A 27,577-nucleotide genomic window follows, 5' to 3' on the forward strand; every position below is an offset into this window, starting at 1 on the left:
GAAACTGAGGTTTTACAGTGTCTAACGGCTCTGGCCGAGCTTTAACATTAACAAAACGCTATTGGCTATTTTAAAAAAGGGGCGGGGCTGTTCAATGTATCGCCCTGTCTTCCTGTTTCATTTGAAATTACGTCAACACATTGAATAATGCTGCACGTTCCAAGAATCTTCAGTGGACCTTTAAATCATGACATAAATTGTATAGACCAACCTAGAAGGTTTATTTTATTATTTTATTTCATTTATTTATACATTTTACTTTTTTTATTTTTTAACAAATGGTTTAAACTGGTTAAAGCTAATTATGGACTTTCATGTGTCTAATACTAACTACCTTGAAATGTACCTAATATTTATCTTATCAGTAGACCCACACAGAAGTTATGCCTGCAAAAAGATTTCCGCTGAATTTCCACAAAACACTTGTTGTTCCAGTGGTGCAAACTCATCACATCTTGCATGTATACATATTATTTAATTTATTAATATTATTTTAATATTAAATGATTCATGTTTTTGCTAATCTGACTATGTTCTCAATAAATATATACTAGCTCTGCATTACATTTTACTAAATGTTTAAATCCATTTCACATTATTCATCAGATCTTTCCTTAAAATCATATTCTAAGTATAAGGGATGTGAGATACACATTCATATATAAAAGATAAACATAACACTTCACAAAAATGTGAAATTTCATTTATGTGGGCATGTATGTGCTTCCAGTTTATTAGGTGTTATATCAGCATTAGATCTGAAGCCATCAGCTGAGTGACTAAAGGCTGATTCATGAAACAGGAAGTCATACACACACACACACACACACGCACACGCACACACACACACGCACACACTGTCTCTATCTGAGACATCCCCTCTAGTTATAGAGGAGGGGCTGCACTCACTACCTGCGTTCTCTCCTTATATGGGAAAAGACAGAACGAAACGTAGGATTTCAACACCGAGAGAAAGGAGTGTTTAGACCATCACACCTCTCTGAGGAGCTAAATGTGATTCGGCATGCTGTAATACCACACAGTGAAAATCCTTCCTTTGTGTAGTGGATGGTGAAAAGCAGTCTGCATTAAAAGGGCCAGTACTCATGGTTCCAGATGTCTGCTTTATAAACTCTTTTCCCCATAGAAGATTGAGATACATTATGAGAAGCATAATTCACTGGGGACTCCTTTTACTACTCGGGAAGGCCTTTTGCCCGAAGGAAATGTGAACTATAATCATTCTTGCTTTCTGTACTTTTGTGGGATATATGGGTCAGACAAAATAAGCAAGCTGAGAGTAGCAGAAACACACACACAATGGAATCTCCCCTTGTCTCTTTCTGTCATCTTATTCAGCCCTCTTTGTGTTTTTTTAAGTATCTCTTTTTTTGTCTCTGACCAATTTGTATGAATGATTAACAATGTAATAAAATAATATAAAATAAAAAAAGATTAATATGAAGTGAAATTACTTGTCAGTAAGGCAAATCTCAAATCATTTTGTGTCTAAAATCCAAAAACGTAACTTACGCTAGTTTAGGCCAAGGTAATTTCTGGACTCTAGAGTGTTGACTCATTAGAAAATGATGTCATTTTTGACAATGACCTAGAAAAACAAGGTATCACAGTATATCTAAGAGTCAGTGTGCCTGTTTATGTGTACGTATTAGACAGATTGCACAGCCCTCAGCTATGTAGCGCTAGCTGTAAATGAGCATCATACTAGTGTAGTGTGAGCTGTTTGAATCTGATCTTTGGATGGATGCCCAATCTCATAATAGTCCATTTTGTTTGTGTGAGAATAGAAACAGGAAACCATGCAGAAAAAGAAAGGTTAACTTTGCATAAAAAGGGAAACAGGCAATTATCCAACATAAATATGCATTGTTGTGATACAACATTATGTTTGACTAAAGTAGCAGATTATGTTAAATATCTTCACCAAAAAATATATATATATTTTTTTAATTTATTACCTAAATCATACAAACAAAACTTTTGTATTCATTCCGAAATGTATCAGACTGCAATTCAGATTCAAGGCACAACGTAAAGTAACGTTGCATTGCTCAGCATTGCCACAAAGGGCGCAATAGCTGTCATCGGCTTTTAAAGGATTAGTTCACTTTCAAATTAAAATTTCCTGATAATTTACTCACCCCCATGTTATCCAAGATGTCCATGTCCTTCTCTCTTCAGTCGTAAAGAAATTAAGGTTTATGATGAAAATATTCTTGTATTTTTCTCCATATAGTGGGCTTCAATTGAACCCAAACAAATTTACAGTCAAAGGTCAAAATTACAGTTTCAGTGCAGCTTCAAAGCGACCTACGCGATCCCAGACGAGGAATAAGGGTCTTATCTAGAGAAACCATCACTTATTTTCTAAAAAAAAAATTAAATATTATATGTTTTAACCATAAATGCTCATCTTGAACTAGCTCTCTTCATCTTCTCTATTGAATTCCGGCAGTGTAGACACTGCTAAGTGTATTACTGCCCTCCACAGGTCAAAGTTTGAACTAATTGTTATATACTTGCACTAGCATATTGTATATTACAATTTAGTTCAAACTTTTACCTGAGGAGGGCAGTAATACACTTAGCGGTGTCTACACTGCTAAGAAGAAGAAGAGAGCTAGTTCAAGATGAGCATTTATGGTAAAAATTTATAAAATTTTATTTTATTTTTTTAGAAAATGAGTGATGTTTCACTAAATATGACCCTTATTTCTCGTCTGGGATCGCGTAGAACGCTTTGAAGCTGCACTGAAACTGTAATTTTGACTTTCAACCGTTTGGGCTCCATTGAAGTCCACTATATGGAGAAAAAACCTTAATTTATTTTCAACTGGAGAAGGACATGGACATCTTGGATGACATGGGGGTGAGTAAATGATCATGAAATTTGATCAAGTCAACATGAAACAAAAGTTTCAATCGTCTTTTCTTCTATATTTTGTGAAATATATCTGAGCGAAGCAGCTTCTCGAAACGAGAAAAAAAAGTAGGGCAGGACTTGATTTTGTCCATTTGATTGGATCATTGAATCGTTGTTGTGATTTAATGTGAGTGAAAGGTGGCTGTAGCAAAGGAGGGATTAAAATAATGATGTGCACGGAAAAAAAATATAATAAACATGGCAATATTCCATAAAAAAGAAGAATTGATTTTCGTGACTATTTTGCTATACAATTGTTATGAAAGATTATACCACTATGACTGACAAAAGCAGCAAATTATGTGAAATATATTGACGTCTTTTACTCGATCGCAGTACCCAGGCCTGATTCAGTGTGCGCTTACTTGGCAATGGGTGGTCATAGTAAAGCAGTGTTTGTGTCAGTGAGCTGGGTACTCTCCAAGCATTTGAGACAGACTGTCTAACTCAAGCCAATTCTGCTGCTCTTATTCAGGTTCTTCAGCTCATGCTCTCTCCTTCAACGTCTCCTGCCAGGTCTTTGTTTACCTCACCGAGGCCATTATAAGCACACACACACCCACGCAGAAGGCAATAGGAAATTCAGATTTGGAGTCTGTAATAAAACAACTTCGAGGGAACATGATTTAGGCTCTATTTACAGCAGTGGGTTTATGACTCTTAAAAACACATTAGGCTAAATAATGAATTAGCTGGTACAGCTGGAGTTGTAAAATCTATTAATGACACAGTGTGATGTTTGGCTATAAAACTCCCTGCAGTCGAGCCTGTGGTGAACAATGTTAGTTCAGGCTCTATGTCTGTCCTGGAGTCAAACGCATACATGCACATACACACAAAGAGGATAATGCCAGTACTAGTCCCAAAGGAGAATACACTGACAGATCTGCTAGTACAGTACAATGAGGATCAGCTGTTTTATGAATTATTAATGAGCACAAGACCAGTGAGACTATTGATTCAGGCTGCTGCCAGTGAAGTGAGAAAAAGAGCAGCTTTCTGATGAAACTTACTGGACCCATTCAGAAACAATAGACAGGTTTGAACAGATCTGGTCTGACAGCTGTCTGGAGTTTCAAAACACCAATACAACAAAAGAATAGAACTACAAAGGGAAAGCCTATAGTTAACCCTTTGACACCATTTAATCTAAAAGCAAATTACTGCACATTCAATCTTTGTAAACTCAATTGCACCAACCAAGGCAGCGCTGTATCAGTCCACTAAATAAAATAGGCGCTACTTTACCTGCATGTCATGTGACCATTAAATCATCGAACTGTGTGTGAACATGCAATTGTGTTGTTAAATTATTGAAATATTAATCTCAGGGGGTACTTCAAAAATATTTTGTCAAAAGGTTTAGCTGAAAAAAATAAGTTTTGCAATAACTCACTCTATCAGTATGTGTATTCCTTGCAGATGTGTTACAAACCTGTGACCTTACACCAGCTGAGCTGCAGCAATGGCAAGTTTTTAGTCACCTTGTTTTTTTGAATTATAATACACTGAGTTATAAGAATAACATGAAATACAACACAAGCATCTTTTTCCACATCTGGAACCAATACCTTGTCAAAACTTATGACACTAGGCTTTGAGACGAGTCAAGGACAGATGCTGGCTGTACCATGACTTCATCTGTTCACTGTGAGTTAAGGCAGTCAAGAAACATCTGCTCGACCAAATTCAAAGGTGAGATCACTGTATATCTGAAAAATTCGGAGTTTCTTTTGATTTGATCCAGAGAGCTATATGTTGTCCCACCCTTAAACTGTCATGCTTGAGCTCTCAGTCATATGAATTCCCTGAAATGTATAAACAGGGAAGGGAAAGAGTACAAGAGAATCTTAACCTTGGACACAAATGCATTGAGATCATAATTACATACTAATGAGGTCTCATGATGTGCCTTGATAAACATATTTAGTTACTGGTGTGCTAGAAGATTCAGACATGTTGTAGATCATTTTAAAATGCATTATGTGTATTGATCCCTCCGGCCTTACTGAGCTAATTTATACAAGGACATAAAAGTCAGACAAATGAACACACAGAAAGGTAGCAACAACTACAATGTAAACAAGTTATACAGGGACACGCCTAAACAGAGGAACAGGATAATGGCGCATCATTTCCTTACATTTCATTCCTCATTTAAATAAGGAATAAATACTGGGTGTGTGAATGAAATGAAAGAAAATGATGTACAGTCCTACAATATACACCGATCAGGCATAACATTATGACCATCTTCCTAATATTGTGTTGGTCCCCTGCCAAAACAGCCCTGACCCGTCGAGGCATGGACTCCACTACCCTGAAGGTGTGCTGTGGTATCTGGCACCAAGATGTCAGCAGCAGATCCTTTTAAGTCCTGTAAGTTGCGAGGTGGAGTCACCATGAATCTGACTTGTTTGTTCAGCACATCCCACAGATGCTCGATTGGATTGAGATCTGGGGAATTTGGAGGCCAAGTCAAAACCTCAAACTCATTCTTCTGCTCCTCAATCCATTCCTGAACCATTTTTCATACTTTGTGGAAGGACGCATTATCCTGCTGAAAGAGGCCACAGCCACCAGGGAATACTGTTTCCATGAAAGGCTGCACTGCAACAATGCTTATAGGCGGTATGTGTCAAAGTAACATCCACATGGATGGCAGGACCCAAGGTTTCCCAGCAGAACATTGCCTAAAGCATCACACTGCCTCCGCCGGCTTGTCCTCTTCCCATAGTGCATCCTGGTGCCATGTGTTCCCCAGGTAAGCGACACACATGCACCCGGCCATCCAGGTGATGTAAAAGAAAACGTGATTCATCAGACCAGGCCTCCTTCTTCCATTGCTCCATGGTCCAGTTCTGATGCTCACGTGCCCACTGTTGGTGCTTTCAGTGGTGGACAGGGGTTAGCATGGGCACCCTGACTGATCTGACCTATGCAGCCCCATACGCAACAAACTGTGATGCACTGTATATTCTGACACCTTTCTAGTCACCAGTCGTCCTGTCCCTGCAGCTGAAAAACACCCCCACAGCATGATGCTGCCACCACCATGCTTCACTGTTGGGACTGTATTGGACAGGTGATGAGCAGTGCCTGGTTTTCTCCACACATACCGCTTAGAATTAAGGCCAAAATGTTCTATCTTGGTCTCATCAGACCAGAGAATCTTATTTCTCATCTTGGCAAACTCCATGCAGGCTTTCATGTGTCTTGCACTGAGGAGAGGCTTCCGTCGGGCCACTCTGCCATAAAGCCCGAACTGTAGGAGGGCTGCAGTGATGGTTGACTCTCTACAACTTTCTCCCATCTCCCGACTGCATCTCTGGAGCTCAGCCACAGTGATCTTTGGGTTCTTCTTTACCTCTCTCACCAAGGGTATTTTCCCCCGATAGCTCAGTTTGGCTGGACGGCCAGCTCTAGGAAGGGTTCTGGCCGTCCAAAACGTCTTCTATTTAAGGATTATGAAGGCCACTGTGCTCTTAGGAACCTTAAGTGCAGCAGAAATTTTGTTGTAACCATGGCCAGATCTGTGCCTTGCCACAATTCTGTCTCTGAGCTCTTCAGGCAGTTCTTTTGACCTCATGATTCTCATTTGCTCTGACATGCACTGTGAGCTGTAAGGTCTTATGAACTTAAATGATCTTAGCAAATGGCTGCAATATAACAAAGAGTGAAAAATTTAAGAGGGTCTGAATACTTTCCGTACCCACTGCATATCACCCACTAAAAGGTGCTGTGATGAAGAGATAATCAGTGTTATTCACTTCACCTGTCAGTGGTCATAATGTTGTGCCTGATCGGTGTATATATCATGTATATTCACACCTCATAACAGTAGTGTATAAAACAGTGATGTATCATTATTACAGTGGTCTTACTTTCATTCTCCTCACTGAAACCGACAGACAGTTGAATTTTAAGTTGTTTCCAGAACTCACACAACAGAAATGCCCTGAAAACCCTCTCGGTTGGTTTAAATACAAATAGCCTCTATTTTAGATAGCGGCTCTCATTTCCCTCCAAGCCCAACTTCTCTGTGTTGGATTGAGCACAACACACTGCTGTAAAGCTCTAGTGTGATTTCATCTATTGGATTTTATCTTTCTCAGTCAAGGCCTGAGGAGAGAGCTAACTGAACAATAGAGTTAACAGAAGCCAGTGAATGGTGTGTAGTGTAGCCTGGCTTTTTCTCATAACACTTCTCCTAATAAAGCACCTAACGGTAGTTTGGAATGATTTTCCTGACTTTGCATATAACTCTGTCAGTTCCCACACACAGATCTATTAACGGTTTGACCTGAATATGGGGTGCCTCAAGGCTGTTTCACTGAGCTGATTCCTGAACCTTTCTCTCTGTTTTTTTGAGGGATGTAGTGACCCCTACAGGTATAACTTTCTCATTACATCATACTCTCAAGCTACAAAGCAGCACACCAAAGTAAAAGGGTGCATTTATTGGGTGCATCCCAACAACCTCACCAACCCCTGGCATTATAGTGCCATTTCCATTCAGACTTAGGAGGACATTTGTCCTTTAATGAACCACGTATGCTTGGAGTGGGCACAATTCAGCTGGGAGCACACAAACTATAATGTTTGCTAGTTTGTGTTACAATTAAATGAGAGTGATAATACTGTGTATAACATGTATATACCCATATGTATAGGTTTATGTGGGATTTTATCTATGTAAACCTACGAATAACGTTTTTATCCCCTAAATCTTTTCAGTTGTAATTGTCCTGTTCAGCCAGCAGATGACAGTCTTTGTTTATTTAGTGAACCTACCTTGCTTATCTCACTGTAAACACTGTATGAAACTGAAACCCAAACAATGTAAAACACAGTTGGTGAGGTCAATTGTTTTTGAAATCGGTAACTCGCTGGGCGTACTCCCCATTATTTATTTAACTTTAATCACACAATGATAAATTACATATTTTTTAGGCTTGTTTAAATAAAGGCTTGTCACACAAAACATGTTTTACATTTAAAAATGCATATTGATATAGAAAAAAAAAAGAAAAAAAAATAGCATGTTCTGTTTGAACTGCCACACCTTGCATTAGGGAAAATGCTTTGTACATCTTAAAAAAGTGGATTTGGTTCAGTAAATGTTGGTGAAATCTGTGGGAAGTTCCGAGGACCAATAAGAATCCGGAGACAGCAGTGAGAGTTTAATTTTTCTTTCCCTCAGTTTCCCCCGTCCTTGTTTTTGGCCATCTAAGGACATCATTTTTACACATTACATCATCCTCTCCTTATACATTTCATGCATTTTTTCTTTCTTTTTTGAGTTTCTCTCACAGGAGGTCATTTTGCATTCTGTCAGTCAGATGTCTCACAGGTATTTCACTCTGGACGTTGCCCTCCAGAATCCGTACAGTTTTCTGAGGGTTTATTTGCTGAAAACGTGGCTCCACTTCTGCACAGATATGACATGCCCCGTAACTCTCTGCATGGCAGCTGGAAAAGGGTGTAGAGATGGTGGCATCCTTGTTGTTGCATTGTTGAGAGCTCTGCAGCTGCCGGCCCTTTATTTCTGGTGTAAGACTGGCCTTACTATGGCTCAAACAAATCCTGTGGCGGATGGTTTGAGTATCCTGACTCAAGATTTTGCGAAAGTTGGGTTTGAAGAGAAGATAAACCATAGGGTTGTAAATGGTGGAAGATTTGGCCAGGATAGCTGCCAGCGCAAAGGCGGTAGGTGGGACCAGCTCATTGGCGCTGAACGCAGCCCACATGGCAACAACGGCATATGGGCTCCAAGCCGTAAGGAAGCCAACACATACAGCCACTGAGAGCTAGAAAGAAAACACACTACTTTCACTTAGTCAACACGCAATTAAATGGAATGATTTGTTTTTAAATATTTTAAGATCATATTTTGACCTCTGTAACCCCTATTCTCTCTCACACACACACTACTTCAGAAGGAAAGTGTTACATTGATCAAAAGTGACAGTAAAGACATCTATAATGTTACAAAAGGTTTACATTTCATACTAATGCTGTTCTTTTGAACTCAACTGCTTTCAACAGTGATGAGAAATTTTCTTGAGCAGCAAAATCAGCATTTTAGAATGATTTCTGAAGGACTGAAGACTGGAGTAATGATAAACGATAAAAAACAATTATTTTAAATTATAATAATATTTCACAATATTACTGTATATTTGATCAAATAAATGCATCCTTTGTGAGCATAAGAGACCTTCAAAAACATTAAAGGTGCTGTAGAATGCCTTTTTAAAAGATGCAATATAAGTCTAAGGTGTCCCCTGAATGTGTCTGTGAAGTTTCAGCTTAAAATACCCCATAGATTTTTTTAATTAATTTTTTTAACTGCCTATTTTGGGGCATCATTAAATATGACCCGATTTAGGCTGTGGACCCTTTAAATGCTCACGCTTCCCGCCCATGGAGCTCGCGCTTGCCTTAAACAGTGCGTAAACAAAGTTTACACAGCTAATATAACCCTCAAACTGGATCTTTACAAAGTGTTCGTCATGCAGCATGTCTAATCGTGTAAGTATGGTATTTATTTTGATGTTTACATTTGATTCTGAACGAGTTTGATAGTGCTCCGTGGCTAAAGCTAACATTACACACTGTTGGAGAGATTTATAAAGAATGAAGTTGTGTTTATGCATTATACAGACTGCAAGTGTTTAAAAATGAAAATAACGACAGTCTTGTCTCCGTGAATACAGTAAGAAACGATGGTAACTTTAACCACATTTAACAATACATTAGCAACATGCTAACGAAACATTTAGAAAGACAATTTACAAATATCACTAAAAATATCATGTTATCATGGATCATGTCAGTTATTATTGCTCCATCTGCCATTTTTCGCTATTGTCCTTGCTTGCTTACCTCGTCTGATGATGCAGCTGTGCACATCCAGACGTTTTGCCCTTGTCTAATGCATTGAACATGGGCTGGCATATGCAAATATTGGGGGCGTACAACCCGACTGTTATGTAACAGTCAGTGTTATGTTGAGATTCGCCTGTTCGTCGGAGGTCTTTTAAACAAATGAGATTTATATAAGAATGAGGAAACAACAGTGTTTGAGACTCACTGTATGTCATTTCCATGTACTAAAATCTTGTCATTAAACTATGCCAAGATACAATTCAATTTTTAATTTTTAATTGAGTAGGGTAATATGCAACAACAGAACAAAATGTCATTTTTTTTAAATTATTATTCGGCATTCTGCTTATATTATGTGTGTCTGCTTATGACCCAGATGGCCAAATGTGTGCAAATGTATGCAATGTGCATATATGTTTTGAGGGGACATTTGTGTGCCTGCCTCAATATTTAACATTCAGCACCAACATAATTAACAGTGCAACCCTCACTGCCAGCAGCAAAGTTATATGCAGGAAGAGTATAGAGGGCTTTATGACACAGTTTTGAAAAATAAGGCTGGGATAGCCAAAAGGTACAGCCAGCCCTTGTCCAGAGGACAGAGGATGGGTAATCAGCATGTACTTTTTGAGGGACATTAAGTACATACTCCGCAATACTATCACGTTCCTGCTGTCTGCTCCACAGGGCAATAAAATACGGTATGTTTGCACAGTGAGACATTGTGGATACCAAACATGTTTTGGTGCACGTTTATGTCCCAGGGGTTGATCACAGCTTTTTTTGTTATATGAAGGTCACTGTAAGCACTAACAATAAAAAAAACGACCACAAACAAACCCATAAAATCTCATAAAACCTCTTTACCTTGACAATAAGAGTGTGTGCGTTGGTCACTTTGGTTTGTGGTGAGACATGCTGTTGAACGGCTTGGCGAGACCCCCTCACTGTGAGCAGGATGAAGGTGTAAGATAGGATGATGATTGTACAGGGGACAACGTAACAAAAGATAAAAAGACTGATGATGTAAGACATGGCAAGGGCATCATGGGATGGAGTGTACCTTGGAACATACAACATGGAAAAGACATTATTATTTTAAAATCAGTTTGTGTTAGTTGCACATATCAATGCTAAAATATTTGTTCTCATACCAGTTTATGCAGCAAGCTGTCCCATATGGTTCTGGTCCAAAACTTCCCCAGTGGACCAAAGGTCCCAACGCAAACACAGACGCGTAGCACCAAACCCCAATAACCATCACGCAAGCATGGTTGGATGAGAACTTGTTACCTGGAGAAGACGAGTACTGCATAAATATTTTTACAACAAAAACAATGGTCAAGGTGACTAATTGGTCAGGCTGTATGATTCTCCTGACACAGGTCTGAACAGTAGGAATTATTTTAATTTCATATCCCACAGAGAAAGAAGGAAAAAACTACCCAGTGTTTCAAGCTCCAGTAACCCCCAAATGTGTGCTCATTAACTGCTCTTCTTTCTTTCTTTGGTTCATTTGTTTCATCACTCTGTCTCTCCTATTTTGTCTCATTTCCCCTACATGTTCTGTTTTAGTTCCACATGTCCTCTCTTATCTTGTTTTTCATCTTTCTTCATTTCTGTCTCTTTCCATTTGTTTTAAACTTTCATTCCTGCACATTTATGCTAGAGGGCCTTTTTATTTCACAGTGAACTGAGTGTGACATCTTTCAGGATCTTCAGACAGAACACGGCGCTAACAGTCCAAAACACTCAGACCTGATTCTGCTGTGTGAGATTAGACTTGATCCCAAAAATACCACTGCTGAAAAGAAAAATCCACTATTATTAGTCTCAAGTATAAGGTCTGTTTTGCATGTTGGAACCAGCATGGGAAGCAGCAGCGCTGATGGACCTGTTACACCAGCTTTAGAACAGCATGACTATGCTAGTCCACCAGCTAGACCAGCACTATACCATCCCTAACCAGCATAAACCAGTCTGGACCACCATGGAATTCATGCCGGACAATTCCATTTTGGAGTGGACTATGTTAATTGTTACTATGCTAATCTAAAAAGGCCTAAAAATGCGTATTCACTGTACTCTGATAAGGTATAGTAATTCAAGATTCAGATAAAAGTGCAGGAACCACAAATGATCGCTAAGAACAAAAAAATAGTAAATAACTCAGCAGTTAGCTGGTGACTTTATTAGGAACTGCAACATTAAAGTGAATTCAAATGAAAGAAATACAATATGTCTACTAAAGAAAACATCTGTTTTTACAGATTTGACCTCAGTGGAAATCTTTTTCTAGGATGTCTGAAGGTTTTTTTTTGTCTTCAGAATTCCATGTGACACATCTATGAACTATTTAATATGTTATATTTATGCTTGGGTAAACGATAGCACTTCGTAATAGTTTAAATGTCTGAATTGGGCTAATTTGGTTAAAGAAAACAAAAGATCAATATACCGTAATTTGGGCAGCAGACTTTGAGGCAGCATACTGATGACAAAGCAGTCAGGTTTGTTAGGCTGCACAAGCCAAATAAAACCCCGCACACAGCATAGCACAGACATGCTACCTCCCCAAACAACCACCTGCAGAGAAAAGAAAGAGAGAGATCATTTTACTGTTTTTGCTGAACTCTGAAATACCTTTTATCTTTATTTTTGCTTTAGAACCATGATTACTTTACTGAAAAGTACATCAAACTGTTTCAGGCATTTGCAAAAATAGAAGTGAGAAATGAGAAAGCGGTGATGCTTTGAAAACTGTAGCTTTCCAAACAACGAGATCATGAAAGTAGCAAGCTATATACTCCAAGCTAAGCTATGTGTACAAAGATTAACTAACTACATTAACACTAATTAAAGGATTAGTTCACTTTCAAATTAGAATTTCCTGATAATTTACTCACCCCCATGTCATCCAAGATCTTCATGTCTTTCTTTCTTCAGTCGAAAAGAAATGAAGGTTTTCGATGAAAACATTCCAGGATTATTCTCCTTATAGTGGACTTCAATGGCCTCCAGACAGTTGAAGGTCAAAATTACAGTTTAATTTCAGCTTCAAAGGGCTTTAAACAATACCAGACGAGGAATAAGGGTCTTATCTAGAGAAACCATCACTCATTTTCTAAAAAAATAAAAAATTATATATGTTTCAACCATAAATTCTCATCTTAAACTTGACTTTCAACCGTTTGGAGGCCATTGAAGTCCACTATAAGGAGAATAATCCTGGAATGTTTTCATTAAAAACCTTAATTTATTTTCGACTGAAGAGAGAAAGACATGAACATCTTGGATGACATGGGGGTGAGTAAATTATCAGGAAATTTTAATTTGAAAGTGAACTAATCCTTTAAGGTGACAATATATTTTGTATAACTATTTTACTCTTTATCTGGCACCAAAAACACAAAAATGGAACTTAAATTTAACTAATTAAACTTGAAAACCCCAAATTATAAAACAAGTACGGTATATTTATCTTTGAAAAGACAGATGGGTTAAAAGGTTCAAACGAGTCACTGAATCGTTTTTTAACCAGTGCACGTATGAAGTTATTTTGAACCGAACCTGTTCACTAAAATGACTTCTAAACGTATGAAAAAGAGGGGCAGATAACATTTATATTTTTTTATAAAAATACTTTTATAAACGTTATCTCTTATATTATACAACAAATACCACAATTTACAATATTGTGGGTTTTTTTGGTAAAGCGTGAAGCAGGAACTGACCTGTGTGCTAGAGCAGATGGAATGGCCAGCGGAAACAGAGAGAGGGTCATCCCTAAATCACTCACTGACAAGTTCACGACGAAAAACTCTGCTGGCTTCAGAGATGACCTCTTACGGTAGGCTACAAACAACAGCATGCCATTTCCCAGAAGCGACAACACACCTGGAAGAGAAAGAGATATGTCCATCCGCTCACGTCTACTCATCTTTAAATCAAAGTAGCTAGTGAATTTCTAAAGCTGTATTGAAAATGTGCCCCTAACCGTGTGAAATCTCCACCCCACTGCTGACAAACCTGTCACATGAAGACACCGCTTGATCCTAGAGAAATGATAAGCAAACTCTGCTAGGTCTTTCTCATGGTTGTCGAGAATAACAATTGAGGTCCTTCTTTTAACAAACATAGCTTTAATAATCCACGCAATTTGACTGCCTCATGGGAGGTATAATTAAAGTTGTCGCATTTAATGTCGAACAGACCAGAACTATCGCTCGCATCCATTCCAAACCATACCAAGTTCTTTCTGTAGCCTACTTTATCAGAGTATATCACTTCACTATATTCACACTATATTTGACTGTTTAGTTAAATACATGTCATTAAAACATATCGTTCCATCCTCATTATTTTGAAGTAAAGAAATCGATTTGTGAATCATTTTGAGTCGGTTCTTTTCAATAAACCGACTGAACCGGTTCACAGTTCGCTGTGATTAATGATTCAGTGGTTTTTTTGTTTTTTGTTTTTTTACACACAACTGTTTTTATTACAAAATGCGTGACGATTCTGAATAATGGGTTTATTTTGCGATTATTCCGCTACATGGCTACTTAGAAAAAGAATAAATAGCCTACATAGACTTCATTTGATCATTTGATAGCATTAATCAAGGCTATGAAAATGCTGATTCATAATGCTCCGAAGCTTCCTGAAGCAGTGTTTTGAAATCGGCCATCACTATAAGTCGTTATTTAGTTGTTTTTTTTGGCGCACCAAAAATATTCTCGTCGCTTTATAATATTAATATTGAACCAGTGTACTCACATGAACTGATTTAAATATGTTTTTAGTACCTTTATGGATCTTGAGAGAGGAAATGTCATTGCTGGCTATCGGTCTTTGTCAGGTGACGTCACACTCGTGAAAACCGAAGTGCATTATGGGTGTCGCCGCCATTTCTGAGGTATCCAAACAATCTCTGTATCAGTGCAGAGTTATTTCTTCTTTGGCTACTTTTCATTGTAAAAATGGCACACTTTTGTTGTGTGAAAAGCTGCAATAATATGTCCCACGATAGAAAATGTCAAAAACTTTACTACGAGATTAGATTTAGTCGGTTTCCTACTTGAAAAAAGGCTGTACGGAGAGTATGTAGAAGCAATAACAGAGGCGCCGGATCGCATGGGTTGCCGCGGTGATCGCAAAACATCACTTTCGTCAAGATATCTCCATTCATGTATGTTTGCTTTCTACATTTCACAAAGGTAAGTTAGAGGTTTCTGTTTTCTAAAGTAGAAAACGTTATAGCAACGCATTGTTTTGGATTGTATGTGCTATGAAACAAGTCAATTTAAACTGAATCCCTTTACTTGAATATGTCTACATTTTTTTCTTAATTTTGCTACAGCATTTTTATACTTAAGGTACGACATTTTTGCTCTGTATCCATATACTGATTCTTATTTTCTGACTACTTTTTACAGCTGTGGTCTGTGGACCTTTTCATCATTTCATTGCAGATCAGCCTGCTTAAAGATTATGGAGACTGACCCTGACTGGACACCATCCCTCCCTACATTAAGGCCACATCAGCATTAAACACAGGCTGTGTCTCAATCAGCTCCCTAGTTCATTAGTTAGGGCACTGATCAGGACGGTCTCAGTCACAAAATTTGTATACACAATATACTGATTCAAGAGCTCAGAGCTGATTGAGATGCACACACAGATGTAAGGAAAAACAATCCAGTCAGCTACTTGGGTAAAGTTGGTTTTATATTTGCACATTCAGACTTCTGATAAATTGAGACTTTCCAATAAATATGCAATAAATTAATGTTTGCGAATTTTAAGCAGCGACATGATATTGACAACCAACGATTGTCAACTTATAACATTTTTCACAGTAAATCAAAATAGGCAAGTATTGTTTAATGACATATTTACTTGTGAATGTCCACTGAATGTCCAATGTAGTGTGATTAACAAGGCTATTGAATACGGATGTGCGAATATAAAACCAACTTTACCCAAGTTAGTCAGCTAACACTATGGTCCATCAGGCTGGAGAGAGTGATCATCTTCACACTGAGAAGATGCAGGAGGCTGGAGGAGATGGTGATCTGCATGTGCAGAAGTAAACCGACTTGATATGTACAGGATGTCTGATGTTTGTTTTGGAGATGATGATGTTAATGTACTATACGGGTCTGCCAAACCTGGGAACCTTTATGGCGTTATTACAATTTTTTTTTTTTTTTTGTGCCTCTGCGCATGTTTGAATCTTTTGTAGAATTGTTGTGTAAAAATGTGCTGATGCTTTATCCAGTCTTGCATGAACAATAAAGCATGTATAATTAAATTTTTCAGGGTGATTTGTAGATTTATGTTATATGCACTTATAGTATTAACAGGATAATTAATAATATACACAATCTGTAAATCAGATATTTAACTTGCATGACATATCTTTGTTTTTATTATTAAGGCTTTTGGACAAAAAAAAAGACTCATAATGTCATTGACCCAGACAACACAGAGGTAGATGGAGGACAATAATTTACAAATTATTTTGGCTCTAAAAGGTATACTATATCAGAATGTACTGTAATAAAATACACTATTAAATTCTACATACATCTCTGATGATGCCTTGTTTATTGGAACAATGTTTATAGTGTTATACATTGGTTTATGTACTTAATGCAATAAAGAAAAAAAAATGCATGAAAAAAAGGGTAGTATTAGTTCAAAATTCTTCCTGATAATACTAAACCATCCTTAATCATGCACTTGTTATATACGGTAGTTAACACGACATCATCATCATTATCGTTACTATACTGTGTTATCGCAGTCCTTCCTTCAGAACATAAATAAATCCTGCACCCATTAGTGAAATATCTGTGAGCTTCGAGGGATTTATAGTTTTTAAATTGTTCACTATGCGTTTATGCCATAAACAAGACAGTTAACAATATTTAAGTATGATGATTTAGGTAGCAATGCGGGGTCAGTAGCACTCCAACTTACTGCAGTCAGTTCGTACAGATCTATGTTATGAATGGATGGAAATTTCTCCAAATAACGGTCCCTGGCATCTTTGGTGAGTTTATCGCGATATGAAATTTTAACTTTGTTCTTGTGCTTCTTCATATTTGCGAGTTATTTGCTTGTTATCTCAACTCGTGTAATCTCTTTCATTCTCACAGTCAGCAGGGATACCACAAATATGGCGCCGCGGTGACGTCACACACAACAAAATCACGTGTCTGACAAAGACCGATATGCAGGCCTCACGGAGCCATCGGATTTCAACAAAAATAATTTAATTTGCGTTCCGAAGAATAACGAAGGTCTTACGGGTGTGGAACGGCACGAAGGAGTAAAAAAAAAATCATTTTGGGGTGAACTAACCCTTTAATTTATTCTCAGTACTGTGTGTCATTAATTTACGACAGTTTTTATGTTTGGGACTCTTCTCATACCCAACTGTTACAAATGGTGAAAACATTTACTGATACTCCAGAAGGAAACAATGCATTAAAATTCAGGGGGTCTAAACATTTGCACAGGATGGTTGGGGGGTAAATTGTTTTTATTTTGTCTTCTGAAAAGTGTTTTATGAAGCTTTTATTAGGACAGAACTTAAAAAAAAAAGTAGATCTTTAAATAAAATAATAACTTCTAGTCTTATTCCAGTCAGAATTTCCAGTCATCCTGTTCATAGGTTTACAACCCACTGGCTCTCTTAGCGTGTTGTGTTGTCTTGGGCATCAGTGAATGTTTGCAGCTTTTGATCATCCAGGTAACAACACACACTATTAAGAATCAAACATATAAACTTTTGAACTGGATCTTTTGTGTAAATTCAGTTATTATTATGTCTTGTGGTTTTTATTTTTATATAGCCTAGCATAAATAACTGTGCACAACTCTATAGAAATGAACCAAAAATATAGGGGGGTCTTCTAATGGTTTAAATTTCTTCATTGAACCAAGTTGTCTTCTTCCACTTTTAAATTTTACCATTCTTAAAGATTTAGAGTAAATCCAAAATGAATATATGAATATAACATTTTCCCAAAATGAAAATATTGTTCAGTAGAAATTGAATGTGTACATCTTCCATTATTATGCCAAAAGTTATGTGATTGTTAGACCAAATATGTTAGTATATCGTATATGTTAGACCAAAATCTCACAGAATCCCAGAAAAAAACCACAGAAAGTACTTTTTTGATCAATATCAAATCTGAAGCTGTTATTAATCTGAAAAAAAAAAAAAACCCTGAAAAACGGAGGAAACTGTTTAGTAGTTAAAAGGGGGTGCGGGGGCTGGGGAGATCATGAACCTATGAATCATAAATCATATTATGCTGCCCCACCAAGTTTTTGAAATGTCACGCAATCCTAGAACCGGGCCTGCCATTAATGATATTAATATGAATTGAATTAAATATTAATATTAAATTGAGATTATTACGTGAGCAGACAGAGATTGTAGAGTGCTACAAGAGACGAAACTGTAGCACAGAGTATAAGAATGTCAGGGACAATGATCAAATGTTTGTGGTCATTATAGGCTTACAAAAATATTTCCGTGCAGAATGCCATAACACTCCTAAAAACTTAGATAGCTGCTTTAGTCTCATTTTTATTTTCTGTTTCATTGCTTCGTCAATTAATGATAAATAAAGACAATCAAGTGTAGCCCTCTTTAATCATTTTCCCAAACTAATGATTGGCCATAGGAAAACATTTATATATAGAATCCTCAGGACAGTTTAACCAAAGTGGACACAAGCAGGGTAACCGACAGAAAGCGGTTAATGACAGCTGAACGATTTCAATTATTCATAAGGAATAAAGATGCAAAGTCATGTGTGTTGTCCTGCTCTTATTAAATATGAGGATGTAGAGGATGCCAGAACATTACGGAGGTTGTAAACTCACAGAACACTGAATAAAGTGATCCCATGAGGACGTCGTGCTGTCTGGAGATTGTGGATACGAACAGGGCTGTTTTTGACACATTGCCCATCTGTGGGGAAGAAAGAGAGAGAGCTATGTGTCAGATTCAGTTCCAAACAAAACTTCAAACGCATCTCTGTTCTCCGACACTTTGGCTTTAGATTGTGAACTTGTATGACTCGCGTGAAACACAAAAGAAGAATGTCCATGTCTATTGTAAAGTTTTCATTTTTCTAATCAAGTCTAACTGACAAACTTCTTAAACATACTGCTAAAAGATGTTTCATATTGTAGTTCATGTTGAACTTTGTTTTTCCTGGAAAAGCAGAAAAAACCCAACTCATTCTAATGAAGTGGTTGCGATTCATTTTTCTCTTTCCTCCTCTCCCACTGTCGTCTTAACACACTTGTCACACTTCTAATTCTCTCACAGATCTGTCAGAAGTGTTCAACACTTCATACTGTGTCAATCAATTAACATTTGGCTGAATTTAGAGCTTTCTTTGCAGCAGGCAAATTGCCAGTAGCCTATTAATCAGTGAGTCATTTGGTTCTGGTTGAACTGTTTGACAGGTCAGTATTCATTCATACTGTGCATGGTCAGTGAATTGATGATAATGATGATTTGGATTTTTTACATCAGGTCTGGTTGTAGCAAATGGTTTAAATAACCCTCAAAATGTGTATTTTTACTTACTTTGTCCCTAATCTGTTTCTGTTCAGTTCTCTTGTGCAAAGCCCCAGACAATAGCCCATTTTTGGGATTCATTTGACCTTGGAAAACCTCTAGACTTAAAGCCCAGCTGGATTTTGCTTTCAACCATTTTTGTCTCATCATTTTCACAGTATACGTTTTCTTTCTTGCTGGATAGGGTCCTTGATTAAAGCAGACAGCTCTTTTTTAAATTAACCTGCCGACTGCTTTTAAACCCTACATTTCTGTGAAAAATCACATCTCCTGTTGCCATGTCATTTGTTAACTCAAAGCCAAACATCTACAATTGCAGCTTTTTCTTTATAATTCTGTTATTGCTTCTCTTCTCTTCTCTTCTCTTCTCTTCTCTTCTCTTCTCTTCTCTTCTCTTCTCTTCTCTTCTCTTCTTTCCTGACATTTCCTGATTTTTTTTTTTTCCCATAACCTTTTTGGATGTTTGTGTCCTCATGAGCAGGATCTCCTCTCTTAATAAGAGCTACAATATATCATTCTTCCCTCGTACCTTTAAAAGACATATACATTATACAGTAATTTAGCTAGCACCTTTTTCCAAAGTGATGGAATGAGGGGGAAAAAAGGAAATGAGGATGAAATTAAATGAGAAAAAATACAAGCGATTTTGTATCATATGTATCAATGTATCATAGAGCCAACAGTATGCCAATTGAGTAGACTAGAATACTACAAAATAGAATAATTTTCCATTTTTAATTTTTTTGTTAAAATTATTCTGTAATTTATAATAATATACAATAATATTGTTTTGTAATAATTATTATATCAAAATAATATGAATAATAAAATGATTTTACCATAGTAAAATAATATTAAATATCAAAAAAATATATTGGTGGTGTTTATTATTAATATTATTATTTATTTGCAGTGAGTAATGATATATAATCAAACATGTTGTGTATTTTGCCACATGATGTTTCAGCTGTCAACATGCCAGTTTATCTGCAGACAAATTCACAGCCTCCTTTTGATCTATTTATGTTTTTAAATAGTGACTGTGTGTGAACAATTAAAATGAAATGGAAAAAATAGGGTGTTTCAATATCAAAACTTCAGTGTTAACAGAAATCATTTCATTCGTACCTCAAACTTGGCCTTTGTAATATACAGCAAAAGTGAACACACACACTCCAGACAGGACCAGTGTTTGGGTAAGTTACTCTAAAAAGTAATTAATTACTAGCTACTTATTATATCATCAACAATGTAAATTAGATTAAAGTACTAATTTCTCTCTTTAAAGAGTATTGCATTACTAATTATGCTTTCAAAATCCCATATCAAACTCGACTATAGGATAGACATGAAACTTTTAATTCTTAAACACAAGATAATAAAAAATTTAATTATTCTTAAACTGACCCAAGTACACTGTAAAACCAAACAGTGAAATTAATTAAATTAAATGAGTTTGTTTCACTCATATAATAATAAATGTTCATTGTACTTAATAGAAAAAAGATGTGTGAATTCAAAATTTCATTGTAGTAAGCTGAACTTAATATGATTGAGTTGATTTGCAGCAGATTTCTAATTCCCAGCATGCTTTGCATCATGTATAAATAAATGTTGAAATTAAGTGTTATTTTGTGTTTTTGCACAACATTAACATAGGGAAACATAAGTTAGTGTTTAATGTTATGTTATATCGGTATCTTCATGGGGTTCTGTTATGTTAGTATTGTGGTGAAGAGAGCCTGTGGTACGGTTGAGGATGGACTGCAAAACTTTTATCCATATATGCTGTATGTTGTTGGATTATATACATGCCGCCCCTTAGGGAAGTGAGCTTACTCAAGGGTGTTTGAACAGCCTAAATGACGCGCCGTGTACAGCTGTTCGTGGACATTCAGCACCCTCTAGACCAGTGGTTCCCAACCTGTGGTCCGCAGCCCACTAGGGGGCTGCAGTGATCCTCCAGTTTAAAATTTAAATATATTACTATAATTCCATAATTTAGTTATTAATATGTTACATTTAATACATTAAATTAATAAAAAAAAAAAAAAAATACATAAACCACACACTCTCTCGTACGTATTCTGTGATTGTTTCGGTTCAGCCCAGGGCTGCGTTTCCCAAAAGCATCGTAAGCTTAAGTCGATCGTAGCTCCATTGAAACCAATGGAGCTATGATCAACTTAGGCTTACGATGCTTTTGGGAAACGCTACCCAGGTCGTTTCTCATCGTGCTGCTGTGAAATACAGACTGAATGGTGGCTGAAAAAGAAAACCTGTGTCGTTAAAAAGGTTTTGATGGATGACAATTGTAATGAAGGTAAAGACGATTACAGTGACATACAGCAGTCGTACATTAGGAATGCGCAAGTCCGCAATTATTGATGCATGCATGTGCGCTCTCGACTCACTGATCGCTATAACATCATATTTCTGCATGAACACAGTTCAATATATCCACGTAGCCTAGTTGTCCAAATTAATGTACTGTGAGTGTTTTATAACGGATGCTCGCCGAACAACCGTGTTTTGGAGAAGTTTGAGAGGAGCAGTGGTTTTATATGTGTTATATGTCAATAATTTTGAATGGATCCGCATAATTTTAAATTCAGTCCTTTGGTATCTCCCTGTGGTCTTATTTGGTATGGCAGGTTGACTTGTGCTTAATTAAGTTACTGTATTACTGAGCAAAGTAAGTATAAGCTACTTTTAAGTTGTAAAGAATGTCTGCAAAGTATGTTTGCAAAAATAACTAAAGGTTTAAATCTATCTTGAGTTTCTTCTTTAAAGAACTAATAACATCGGGTTGAAAAGTAATAACACTAAAAATAAAAATGTTTCTGTGAATTAAAAAAAATGGGGAGATTGGTCGTGCCATGTTGATTCAGAGGGGAGGTGGGCCTTGGCCTAAAAAAGGATGGGAACCACTGCTCTAAATGGCGGGTGGGTGTCCACCGAAAGCCTAAGTGTCCCCTGGAGGTCCAAGTCCCCCCTCTCGCCCCGAGCTCCTATTGAATGGGGGGGCGTCCACGAAGAGCCTATTTGTCCCCCTCCAGCCTAAATGATGGCAAAGCCAGGGATGTACTGTAGTTTTTACCATAGACAGTAAAAGAAATGGACACAGCGACCCCATTGGAACTCAATTGAGACAAGTGAAGCCCATTTTTAGCGATTTTTAGCAATTCCGTTTCTGACGCGCAGACTCAAACTAACGTCGATGACGTCAGCAACCTGTCTGACAGATGTAAATCTTCTAGTAGCTGTGCGTGCAAACTGCCATCGTTAATCTTGCTGAGACGGCAAGCTTGAGCGGGGAGTTCTTTGGCGTGAGTGAGCAGGAGTAAGTATTCTGATTAATTAGTTTGTATAGTATTTTAAAATGTAACGCCAGTACGCCATATTAAGTTAATGCATACTATTAAGAAGTTATTAAAAATTATGTTCAAGAACTGATATGAATTCATACCCAATAGTTATTTAACGGCCCAGGGATCGAATATTTTAAATATAATTTAATTTTTGATGTACATGATGTTGTATAACGTTAATGGGCGCCGAATATAACCACAAAATGGCGTTAACTGTTATCTACACATCTACATCGCAAGAGAAATGGACGAATCAGTAATATAAAAAAGTTATTCAGTAAATCACTTGGAGAAACGTCTGATTTGGCCTGTTAAATAACATAGATAATAAATGGACAATAACGAATGTCACCAATAACATCTATAATGGTTGCCCTTTTCATTTTTCTTTCCTCATAGGTAAAAATACAAACTTTTCTTCTGCTAACACATATTTTGTCCCGTTGCTTTTATGGACTCTATATCTATGGGCTTCTCTCTTGACGTCTCCCCGATTGCCTGCGAGCTTCTCCTCCTGTCTGTATGGTAATTTCTCTACTGTGCGACAGAGAGTCGAGTGGTTATGACGCAATCGTTAGCCTATTTTTACAAAAACTGTTTCTACAGGGCCATAATGTAACATAGAAGGTAATGGAGCCCTTTATACATTGTCGTGTATCTTTAGAAATAAATAATGGACAAATGGAGTCTTTAAACACCTCAGATGTAAAGTTATTCGCTGTCAAAGTGACGGCAAAATGAATGGGAGTCAATGGGATGCTAACGCAAGTGAAGTTCTGCTACAAGATGGCGGCACGCGGCCGACTTCAACTTCCGCTCGACTTCCTTCCTGCTTGGTTTTTACCTCATAAAAATTAAGCATCAGCGTTAGTTCAGGCAGGCCTCGTAATCAAGCTCAGCTATCAGCTGATTCTCAAATTCCAACCCCTCCCATATCAGCTGATCCAATATCTATGGTCTCCATTGGCAACTCTAAAATAAGGTGCATTACTTAAACGCAACTTCCGTCTCTCTGCCTGCTTGGCTGCTTCCACTGCATGCTGCTTGCAACCCACCTCCTCCCCAGCTCCCCCTTAAAGGAACACTCCACTTTTTTTGAAAATAGGCTAATTTTCCAACTCCCCTAGAGTTAAACAGTTGAGTTTTACCGTTTTCGAATCCATTCAGCCGATCTCCGGTTCTGGCGGTACCACTTTTAGCATAGCTTAGCATAGATCATTGAATCTGATTAGACTGTTAGCATCGCGCTTAAAAATGACCAAAGAGTTTTGATATTTTTCCTATTTAAAACTTGACTCTTCTGTAGTTAAATCGTGTACTAAGACCGACAGAAAATGAAAAGTTGTGATTTTCTAGGCTGATATGGCTAGGAACTATACTCTCATTCAGGCGTAATAATCAAGGAACTTTGCTGCCGTATCATGGCTGCAGCAGTGCAATGATATTACGCAGCGTCTCTCACAAACGTCTCCATGGTTGCATATCAAAACTCTTTGGTCATTTTTGAGCGAGATGCTAACAGTCTAATCAGATTCAATGAACTATGCTAAGCTATGCTAAAAGTGGTACCGCCAGACCCGGAGATCGGCTGAATGGATTCGAAAACGGTAAAAATCAACTGTTTAACTCTAGGGGAGTTGGAAAATGAGCCTATTTTCAAAAAAAGTGGAGTGTTCCTTTAAACTTGTGTATAACTTAATCAGTGTCATTCTGCATTGATGCATGCTCTGTTCTCAATAGGGGGATTTTCTGCTGTTCTCCCAGTTAAAAAATGGGAGGTTGTCCCCAGAAGCTGCTGCTGTTCCCGGTCTTGGCTTTCATGGAGCTCATGAAAGGACGGGAAATTTAGAACAGAGCCATACCGCTAAATTGTAACTTTAGCAAATATGGCAATAAAAAATTTACTACATTTTGTCTCTTGTAATTTTTAACTTAAGTGGTCCTGACTGAAATAATGTAATTAAGAAATATGGACCATCTATGGACAGCCTACAGGGGCTCTGTCGAATAGGTTACAGACTCTAAAGGGGGTCGCACACCGGACGCGAAGCTCGGCGCCGCGCAGCATCGCGTCTCTGACAACTCACAGGTATCGCACACCGGCCGCGCACATTATATACGTGCAAGCTCAATTTTGACTCGACTCCTGATAGAAGAGCTGCACAATGGGAGTGTTTTACGTCAACAGGGAAACGTTACATGCCTATGCTTTAATATTTCGCAATGAGGTTGGTGTACATGGAAAAATGGCACAACAAAACAAAAGGAAAGAAAATGCTACGTTTATTATACATTTTTAGACTTTATTCAAGCTGTTAAACTAAGAATGTGAAACTGATGTATCTTGCAGCACAGGGTGAAGTCAGTATGTACATTAACGACGATTTGAGAGAAATAAAATATACATTTAATGTAAAACAATGTATATGGCGCTCTGTGGCGCGGAAGGATTTTAAAACAACTTCCTGAGTTATTGCTGGGCGCCGCGGACAGGCACCGAATGTCGCCGCCGGTGTGCGTACTCTCATAGAAAACAATGCGTTCGAATTTTAAAGATGTGGCGTGGCGCTGAGCTTCGCGTCCGGTGTGCGACCCCCTTAAGTTGTAAACAGCATCCCAGCTGTAACTTATCTGACAGGACCCCCAAACTTCACAGAAAGTCATGTCACTTGCCCCTGGGCGATACACCGACAGGTATAGCCGGTTCGATAAATCTGCATAAAAAGGTCACCGGTTTGCCCTGAGCGGTCATTCAGCAGACTCTGCCTGTGCCCAGCGGCGATGCTGCCACAAATTTGCATGAAAAAATGGCAAGAAAAATGAAAGAGCCAAAAATCAAGAAAAGCACACCAACATAGGCACCCCAGGGGGCGGGAGTGAACAACGGGGGTATTAGGGGAACAAAAGGGCAATACCAGCATTTTTGTCGAAACGGGTCCGCCGTGGGTGCGTGGAACAGTACAGCGAAGAATAGTGGGGTTGGGGGACATTCTGATGAAGACAGGCAGTTAGGGGACACAACAGGCTACTCGTGGACGAGAGAAAGACTACGGTGAGGAATAGGCAGTCAGAGGACACCTTAGGCACTTTGTGGACAAAGTGATGAAGAATAGGCAGTTGGGGAACCAAATAGGCCCTTTGTGGAAAAATAGGCAGTTAGGGTACACAGTAGACTACTCATGGACAAGAGGAAGACTATGGTGAAGATTAGGCAGTCAGGGGACAAAATAGGCACTCCACGGACACGGGATGATGAAGAGAAAGCTGTTAGGGAGATACTATAGGCAAAACGCAGACATAGGGGGTCAGGGGACAAGGTATGACCTTTTAAATTACAGAAAAAATAATAATCTCTTGATTTACTTTTTCAAGGGAAAGGGCTTGTGATGCAGCCTGAATCATAATCATATCATGTTAGTTTGTTAGCTAGAGGAGAACTGACCCCCGACTGAACCTGGTTTCTCCCAAGGTTTTTTTCTCCATTCTGTCACCTGATGGAGTTTGGATTCCTCGCCTCTGGCTTGCTTAGTTGGGGACACTTAATATTCAACAATAACTTTTCGGTTATGTCTTATTTGAACGAGGTGAGAATTCGGATGTGTATCTATTGGATGTATGTGTGCATGGGGTCTTACTCTTAAAGTGACAGCAACCTATAAATATCTGCTGTTGTCTGTCATGTAAATCAAACAACAAAACACAGCTTTAACAAAGATTAATCTATATTAAATTTATACAGTGAACAGTGTCATTTTACATTTAATTATTACATTTCCGTACACAAAAATTACAGTTAGACCTTATACTTTATTTGTAACTTTATGTTGTATTTATCTATGCTTAAAGTATTTGTTCTTTTTACTGTCCATGTGCCTTTAATAATGTATTACTAATTATTGATTTGACTGCACTGACTCTATTGGATAAGAACTGACTTCACTGTTTTCTGCAGAACTGCTTTAGAAATTAACTAATTGAATAATTGATTATCTTTACAACGTAACTGAATCAACACTGAACTGACTTCAGCTGAACAATGGCACTGTTTTCTTTCAGAGCTGCTGTACAACCGAAATGAACTCTGTTTGCATCACTGAATCATTTCCTGTTATCACTGTAAAGCTGCTTTGAAACAATCTGTATTGTATAAAGCGCTGTATAAATAAATGTGACTGAACCGAACTTACCTTCCAGGGGAGAGTGTGTGCTTGACTACCCACATGGAGTCCAGGTAGAATCCAAAGTACAGCAAAACTCCCGCACACAGGCAGTGGAAGACATAAAAGAGGCGTATCCCCAAATTCCGAGCTCCGGTACTCTGCGCTGGAGGATCAGCAGGCGAATGGCAGTCAGTCCGCTTTGACAGTGAGCAAGACACAGTACTGAGGACTGATGTCGCTTAGAAAGCTCACACTCTCTGCTACTGGTCCTTTTGCTTTTCCTCTCCATCCTCCCCCCTCTTTCTCTCTCTCTCCCTCGCTCTCGCTCTGCTCTTATTGTCTATTATCCCTGTTCTCTTGTTTTTGACCCTCTTCTCCACTCTCATTTTATGGTTAGACTCTCTCTCTCTCTCTCTCTCTCTCTCTCTCTCTCTCTCTCTGTATTTCTTTACTTCATTGAAACAGAAAGATTTTCCTCACACATAGAGCCTCTTTATCACAGATGCAATTTTTTTATAGGCTCTGACGCTCTGTACTGTAAAAGTGAGATTGGTGTGATAATGTCATTATGATCCAGTCATCCACTAATTTGTCT

At 38.0% G+C, this 27,577-nt stretch overlaps 1 protein-coding gene across 1 annotated transcript; it reads right to left on the bottom strand.

Moving 5' to 3' along the window:
* Window positions 1-8,253: 8,253 nt before the first annotated feature.
* On the bottom strand, window positions 8,254-27,108 carry opn7c (opsin 7, group member c). The gene is made up of 7 exons (XM_067393871.1): window positions 27,010-27,108; window positions 18,746-18,833; window positions 13,570-13,732; window positions 12,294-12,421; window positions 10,990-11,128; window positions 10,703-10,898; window positions 8,254-8,754 (listed from the first exon to the last, which is right to left on the bottom strand). Exons 2-7 carry the CDS (start codon window positions 18,831-18,833, stop codon window positions 8,254-8,256), a joined length of 1,215 nt encoding a protein of 404 aa, XP_067249972.1. The 5' UTR covers window positions 27,010-27,108.
* Window positions 27,109-27,577: the final 469 nt, after the last annotated feature.

This window comes from Chanodichthys erythropterus, chromosome 9 (genome assembly GCF_024489055.1).
Source record: "Chanodichthys erythropterus isolate Z2021 chromosome 9, ASM2448905v1, whole genome shotgun sequence".
NCBI lineage: Eukaryota > Metazoa > Chordata > Actinopteri > Cypriniformes > Xenocyprididae > Chanodichthys > Chanodichthys erythropterus.

Bases quoted from the DNA above. Each gene is read 5' to 3' on its own strand.
- opn7c (XM_067393871.1), bottom strand. From the start codon at position 18,833: ATGGGCAATGTGTCAAAAACAGCCCTGTTCGTATCCACAATCTCCAGA. The intron at 12,422-13,569 runs GTCAGTTCCTGC...TTTTCTCTGCAG, and splicing joins CCATCTGCTCTAGCACACAG to GTGGTTGTTTGGGGAGGTAG. The intron at 11,129-12,293 runs GTATATTGATCT...CGTCTTCTCCAG, and splicing joins AGTCTGCTGCCCAAATTACG to GTAACAAGTTCTCATCCAAC.